Source organism: Galendromus occidentalis, unplaced genomic scaffold (genome assembly GCF_000255335.2).
Source record: "Galendromus occidentalis unplaced genomic scaffold, Mocc_1.1 scf7180000077530, whole genome shotgun sequence".
Classification (NCBI taxonomy): domain Eukaryota; kingdom Metazoa; phylum Arthropoda; class Arachnida; order Mesostigmata; family Phytoseiidae; genus Galendromus; species Galendromus occidentalis.
Window position 1 is genome coordinate 1,266,881 of NW_003805518.1, and position 7,634 is coordinate 1,274,514.

At 50.3% G+C, this 7,634-nt stretch overlaps 1 protein-coding gene across 1 annotated transcript in view; it reads right to left on the reverse strand.

The window, feature by feature from the left end:
• Positions 1-382: 382 nt before the first annotated feature.
• The window catches only part of LOC100906180 (uncharacterized), a 42,162-nt gene continuing 34,910 nt past the window's right edge, over positions 383-7,634 (reverse strand). The window contains exons 4-8 of the mRNA XM_029112863.1: positions 2,304-2,410; positions 1,607-1,824; positions 1,382-1,526; positions 1,016-1,281; positions 383-878 (exon numbers count right to left, since the gene is read on the reverse strand). Of these exons, the coding sequence (XP_028968696.1) occupies positions 1,068-1,281; positions 1,382-1,526; positions 1,607-1,824; positions 2,304-2,410 (684 nt within the window). The 3' untranslated portion in view covers positions 383-878; positions 1,016-1,067. The remainder of the gene's footprint in view (positions 879-1,015; positions 1,282-1,381; positions 1,527-1,606; positions 1,825-2,303; positions 2,411-7,634) is intronic.

A 7,634-nucleotide genomic window follows, 5' to 3' on the forward strand; every position in this document is an offset into this window, starting at 1 on the left:
TCTCGAGTCTCGACTTCTGGAATCTGAAGAAGCGCCCGCTATCCTCCCCATCTGGGCTGTCTTCCCTCCTGAATTGAACCCTCACTAGAATTTTTTAACTTCGCTGATTTCTCGGCTACCGATCTATGGAAAAAAACTTTGGAAAGTCGAGTGCCCCTTAGCGCCATGAGAAGTCTCATTACTCATTACTCATCGCAAGGATTCCCAAACAGCTCCTGTCCACGAGCGTCTCCCCCGCAATCCTATGTTCGAATCAATGTCACCTAGTTGAAATCTGTGAATCCACGGAATCGACGATGAGTGGAGCGAGTAAAGCCTTTCTGCTAGAGAATATGGATCGGATGAGTTGCTTAGTGACTGGGCGGGGGAGTTCACGCAAATGAGAGTCGCCATTTATTGCTGCGGTAAATTTACAGACGTATTGCAACTTCGGAATATCCAGAACTTCAAAGGTTCGCGGCCTCGGCACTTCTTTGCACCGCCAGGCACTTGGACGATATCTATTGCTAAACTAAATTATTAATGTATTTATGCATGAATAGACGTGAATATATTCAGTGGTGGAGTAATCATCGCAGATAAGGTGGGCTATCCCTCGTAAATTACGTATGTGACGCCATCTCACAAGAATACAGCATGGCAATTTTTGTCAATTGTTCGCTGCGCCGCGAGACAAACGACTCCATCAACGCCGGATCAAAATTTTCGCCGCGAGGATTTCCAATCTTCAAACAATCTCCCGAAGTAGTCTTCGGCAGATCGAGATAAGTTTTACTTCGAATATTGCCTGCCCTGATCACACGATCGTCGTTAGTCGAGCTTACAGCCGCGGTGTACGGGATCACAGGTGACGTGCTTTTGCATGAGCCTTGGTTCTTCTGCAATGGAGCCAAGACACGGTTCTGAGACAATCTACCGCTGGTGAAGGATCGAACTTCGGTATGTCAAATCGATGACGTGACGTTGAGGAAATCGGTGAAGAATCCTTAATGATGTCTAAGCGTTCCGATACTACTACCTGAACAAGATTTATATCGTAAGAAGGTGGGGTTCATGTCCGCGTTGTCCTATACTTTGGTGACGCGTGGCGAACACTTGGCGAAGTGCATCGGTACGCCACCGGGCTGACCGATCAATAGTTGTGCAGATAACTCCTCGTCTTCGGAAGAATGCCGTGTGGTTGACGACGATAGGGACAGCGACGAAGATCGAATGTATTCGCTGTCCGACTGAGGTGTGGACGCCGAGTAGCTGCCGGTCGAACCTTGGCGTTTGCCACCTCTGGAAAAAAGCGTCGGAATCGAAACTTTCACGAGGGCAAACGGTGGGGCGCTGAGCAGCTTTTAATAGCGAGCGGTGAAGTTCGCGAAGTGTACTGTACCTCGAAAATGCAGAATTAGGAAGACTCCAGAAGGACGGTGGTGGCGAGCTATACGGAGGATCGAAAATGAACGAGAAGCACGGCTCAGTCGGAGGGGAACCGGTGTCTGTCAACAGCGAGTCGAAGAACGCCGGATCGCGCAATTCTGTGAGAAGAAGCAAATTGTTGAAATCAGCGAAGCTCTGAAGTAATTGATTTCCGATCGAGTATGCCCTATCTTCGTACCGAGATCCGGCGACGACGGTCGGTTCACATCTCTTTCCAGACTGGGTTGCTCTTCCAGGGCTCTGAGCGACGAGGCTGACTTCGAAGAGCTCCGACGCTTGTTTCCAAGCATTTTCCTTTTGTTTTTTCGGGGAGTTTCATTCAATGAAGCCTCTGACATCATCAATTCAAAATCTGAAGCGTCCGAGTCAGAGGCTCCGTCTTCTTCCTCGAAGGATCTGCAACCAAAGAGCAAATTGAATATCACAATTCTTATCAAAGTTACTTGGGACTAAGCCATCGGGCGGACCTGAAGGGAGCCGAACTTCCTGCAGCCTAACCAATGGAAGTCCTGCTCGACCTCTCCACGCCATCACAGAGAGCTCGAATGAAACGCTTTGCCTTAACGGCGAGCGATCTCCTTCGACGACGAATTGGACTTTTACATTCAGGGAGTTCTTTACAGGAGAGCTCGAGGGCGTCGAACATCGGACAATTGATTTTTCCCAATCAATTAATGGGACAATCAACTTTCCCCAGCATCCGGTGAGCTATTCCGAGATCGTAGGAGGATGCGAATCAGGTTCGCCCTGCGATGCTCCCAACTTCGCATCGGGATTGATCTCCCCTCCACCTCCCCAAATTATCTCATGGCCCGTGCACCTCCTCTATTAGTGCGGTGGCCGACTACATGTTTCATTGGGCTCGAAGAACTCACCTATTCTGCGCGGCAGCTAGAGCCAAACTATTCTCCTTATGTTGTTTCGCCTGCAGCAAGTTGTTCTGAAGTATCTCCAGCGAGTGGAGATCACGAACACCCTCGATCTGGAAGTGAAAGAAAGATGGGAACTTGAGATTCGCGATTTTACTCGTTAAGGACTCGAAATATTCCTTCCTCCAGACTGCCTTCTGAGCGCCTTGGGCGCTAGCCCAGTATGACGCTACCGGCATCCGTTGTCGCTCTGGTTGTGTACATGTACGTTGCGAATATGGGACGAGAAGCTTTCCCCAAAACAAAAGAATCCGCTAGTTCGGGGAGGAAATTTCCCGAGCCTGAGGCGCTCAGAAGCAGTATCTCCTGTAGAATTTAATGGCGTAATTGCATCATTCCGATTCCCTTGAGAATTATTTAGCCGACACAATCAATGGAATTGATGTCACACAGCTCCACGTCCCTGTTATGATGTCAACAAACGGCCTCGGGATGAGGAAACGAATAGAAATGCTCGCCAGCCGGGAAACGAGCGGGCCCACCGATTGAGTCTGGTCCTCGAGGGTTGTTCGAGAGAACTCGAGTATCTCATGAATTCACATCAAGCAAACAAATAAGAATCGTGACGCGGATTGCGATCAGAGACAATTGGTACTCTCTTCGAGTGCACGGTATTTTTCGGACGTCTTGGCTTGCTCCGCACCGATGCCTCTTGAACCTCTAATTTTCTCAGAGGAGTTCATATAATCATGGCCACCAAGCAGGACATGGGGAGTGTTAATGCGTCATGGGTGAATTCGCCTCAATATTCTCGAGATCCTCACCCATCGGTCTAGGAAACTCATCTAGAGACAGAGGGGACGATATTTCAGGAAGAGGCAGAAACCTCGAGAAGGAATTGATTTTACTCCGTGTATTGCAGTTCCACGCTTCTCGAGACAGAGACACCAACCGGCGTACGCCGCTCTCTGCTTGGATCGCGATGGTGATCTCCCTGATACGACATCGTCGAAAACCATATTATCACCCATGATGTTTTCTTGAAGCGGCTTTACATACAGTGATTCGATCTTTGTCAACATAGCAGCGATTCCGCCGATGAGATCCGCGGAATTCCGCTCCGTAATTTGACGCCGACGATTCCCATCGAATATCACTCTAATTCAGCCCGTAGGCGTGACTACAGTAATCTTTCCATATCTGCAATTTCATCTGTAGTCTCTGCGGCCGCCGACGGCTGCTCGTTTGGGATACGGCCATTTTTGATTGGATCCGGCTCTCAACCTGGAGCGAACTCGGCCTACACAATGCGATTCGACGCCGTTCATTGCATTTTCATCGATGAAATTCATGACTTGATCTACAAGCATTCCGATAATCAGCCGCCCTTGACAATGACTCAAAGCATCGGAAAAACAAACTGCATAGCGAAGTAGGAACATCACGCAATAAATAAAAAAACTTGCATATTGTTTCGTTGAGCTCAACATTTTCGCGGCACCTTACTTACGTGTTGCCTTTGTGCAAGCGCAGGAATACTACAGGCCTTATCAGTAGGCAATTCGATTCGATTGTTGTCTGCCCAGTCACGGTGTTTCTCTGCCAGCGCCACCATAGGCGCACACGATTATCACGCTATTCTATGCAGAGACGTCGTTTCCCACATCGGGGAGTACGAATCATTGAGCTGGGATCATGTTCGGATTCCGAGCATTAGCGGGGACGAAACTTAGCTTCGGGACAGCGCCTCGGACAGCTTCGTTCGGGAAAGGGTTTCGAGGGCTATCTTCCGTTTAATCCCCAAACGTAGTGCCACTGGTTGGCGGAGCAACCCCTGGATTAAGAATATATGATCGGATTCCCAATCTATCCCTCATGATCTTATTGACAGTATGTCAAGACCGCGGAATCTATCCAGACGCTGAAACGATTAGACCATCTGCGGGCTCGACGTCAGAGGAATGATGCACCCTCTCTGGCCGAATTCAGGAACAGATGTTTCAGTCAGCATCAAGGAAAGCTGGACGTATCGCTGCCTAGGCGAGGCGGCGCCACGTCTATAACACTGATCGTGACGGATGTGTCACGGTTTCGGTTTGACAAGTGAGCCAAGGATTGCTGCTCACAGTCGGGAGTGCAATGGCACTTCCTACCCTTCGGGCTCCATTGATTCGCCTCCGTCGTGACTTCATTTCATTTTCTCCAGACTGATGTGCATTAGCAGACAGATAGAGTCGTTCTACTCCGAGCGAACGAGAAAATGGGGTGACTCTGGGTAATGATCCAAAGAAAAGTGAAACCATCCAGAAGAAGAGAAAAGGTCACCACAACTGAGGAAGTTTGCTTCTCATCAAAACATGTCGAAGACGCGTGGATGGGTCCCTAACCAGATGTTGACGTCCCGACATCTGGAACTAAATAGTCCAGCCTCGGGCATCCCTCCTTCGCTCGAAGGTGAACCGTGAATCCTTCTATAATATTTGCGACGACATTTCGCGCGAGAACAGAACGAAATCGTTCTCCTCCTCGGGGAATCATTCTGACTTCCGACTCCCCCGAGCTCAAGAACCTCCCTCTGACTTTTAGTGATCCCACTACGCTTCACCTAAATTTTCTTTGCTCGGTATCTCTCCTGAAAGCACGAGCAGTCTCCCTCTGGGCTCCCACGATTACGCTCGAACTTCTTCAGGAGGGAAGCGGGGGGGGGTCCCGCAAGCGGTCGATGGTCGACGTCGAGCTCCGAGATTGGGTCACTCCAAACGGTCACTTTTTACCGCCAGAAACTCACATTATTCAAAGTCGTAACCCTAGGCAGCGCTGTCAGTGCTTGTCACTCAAGGCGGCTAATCTCCGCAGAACTTTAAGCTGCAGCAGTAGAAGAAATAGCACGAGGGCACAAGCGAGAACGAGAAATGTTCTTGAGAGTACTTTCGAGTTTATGTCGAGCACGGAGGAGCGCACTCAGTCCACACGTCAGTCACAGTTCGTCCATATTTTCTCCAGAGCGATACGGAAATGTGCTTGTAGGCCACTCAATGTATGGGCGCACAATCGCCGTAGGCGAGCCTTCCAGGGGCGCCGCTAACCCGACGAACTGACTGAAGGACGGGCGGACCGACCAACACGAGGCTCCGTCTACTCACCACGGAACACCCTAGCCCTAAGAGCTGTCCACAAATCTTATACCGCTTGAGCTTTGATGAATCACTGATACTGTTCAGCTTTCTGCTGAGGTGTCCCAGCAAATGCTCAAGAAATTTTACGCTGGAACCGGATCGCTATTTCACGTATCGAGTCTCCGAGAATTCCGACGGAACTGAGACGCGTGTGAAACTCCTACGTCATGATCAATATGATCATAGCCGACGTAATCTCGGTAGGTAGGGAGCGAGTGATTATGACGTAAACTATGCTGACGATCGTGACCGTCGCAGCCGATAAACCGGAACGTCATCATCTAGCGTAAACACTGGGCTCCCCTGTTGAGGAGGGAGTCCCTAATGTGAGGCTTCCATCAGAGCACGAGCGCGGGATGATGTGTTCTCAAAGAATGGAAACAAGATAGAGCAACTAGCGCGGGTTTTTCCGATCTTCTGTATCATTCGATCCTCGCATCGATATCCGTCTGTATTTATCAGGCATTCCGATGGAAAGGGGAAGCATTCGACAACAATGGCGCATCTCAGAACTTTCATCGAAGCCTTTACACAATTTTCGTCTCAGACGACTTCATCGGAAACAAAGTCTCTCTCGATACTACTCATCCATTGTCTCGTCTCAGCGTTGAACGTACGCAACGGAACGGTCGTGCAGAAAAACTTCTGAACTTCGAGCGTTGGGAGGAACGTGGACGGACAGAAGATGTTCCCTCTGGACAAACGGGGAAACGTGCCGCGATATCTCCCGGATAGAAAGTAGCCCAAGAACAATGGGGGAGCTCTGTCCGAAAGCATCTAGTAGGGGCTGCGTCTTGGAGCGTCGTCTTGACCATTAGAGAAAAAGAAGCAATTCCTCTTTTTCCTCATGCTTTGTTGACATTTCTTCTCCGAGCTGAGAAGAACGGTGTTGGAATGCGAATCTTCTCTGCGGATCGGGACGTGGCGGGAACTCGAGCCGCTCCGCGAAACTGCGCTGTCAGGAAAGTTGAGTTTTGCGACGAGCCTTTGATGCGAAACGCGAAGCGCGCGGACTTCGGGCCGTCAGCTCTCTGGTCCCGACCCACCCTGAGTTGAGTGAGACTGTGAGGACTTTTCACGATGAACGTCATCGGCGCCGACAATAATTGAGACTGATATACTTCAGAGCGGATGCGTTCAGCGGGTGAGCTCAGAAAAGTCAAGTTCATGCGGACAAAAGGACTTTCGAGTCTTTTGAACGGTGGATATCACCGAATGGGAGGAAAATCAGTCTTTCAACCAGAAGAAGAATGTGCTTGGGATAATTATTGTGCGCTTCGTTCTGCCTCTTCTTGGAATGGGTGAACTCTTTGAAAAGCAAGCACCAATTGTGACATGAGCTCAACTTGAAATGATAGCTTTTCGAAGCATGGCCCACTGACGCAACACTCCGAATAGTCATGCTTCCCGACGAGAGGGTTAAGGTCGATGTCCAATGTAAGCATTGACCCGCCAGCGCTCCGAGCCGTAAACTTCATCGAAGAGGAGTAATCTCCTCATGGCTTCGACATGAAGTGGTGTAGAGGGTTCCCGCTTCTCCGGGATGACACCGAGAGCCCGTGATCGGCGAAACGAACGGAGAGACGAGCCCGTTATGAGGTTCGCAACGACTTCGAGCTGGGAGATACGTTTTGATGGAGAAGCAAACGGAACCCCAAGCCGGAATGGGCAAACCATTGATCGAACGGAAGGCGTGGCCATTTGTTGAAAACTTTATCCGTGCCCTTCGTTGGATTTCATGTATTGACTCGTATGGGAACGTCGCTGCAACGGCGGGGAAGATTCCCGAAATATTTTAGGAGCCGCCGCGGACGCCTTCCAGACCGGTGTTATGGTCCGGGCTTGTCGCGTGTTTGCGATGCCAATGTGAATTCTCCTCAAGCTGCGGAGCCTCGCTACGCGAGTTCCGCATTGTTCTCTGTGAGTCCCTCCGTTCAGCCCGATCCAGTACAGTCGATGAGGATCCCGGATCACAGGGCCGTGGCGAATTTCTCCACAACAGGGAAGGCTCCCGATTCCGGCTCTGCGCGAACACATATCGGAATACAACGACATGTCGGAATCTCCCCCGGACTGAGCCTCAGATATGGGGCTGTGACGCAGCTGCGATGGATCTACACCAGTGCGCCGTATCCAGGACGCGGCGCCATAGACTCAATGC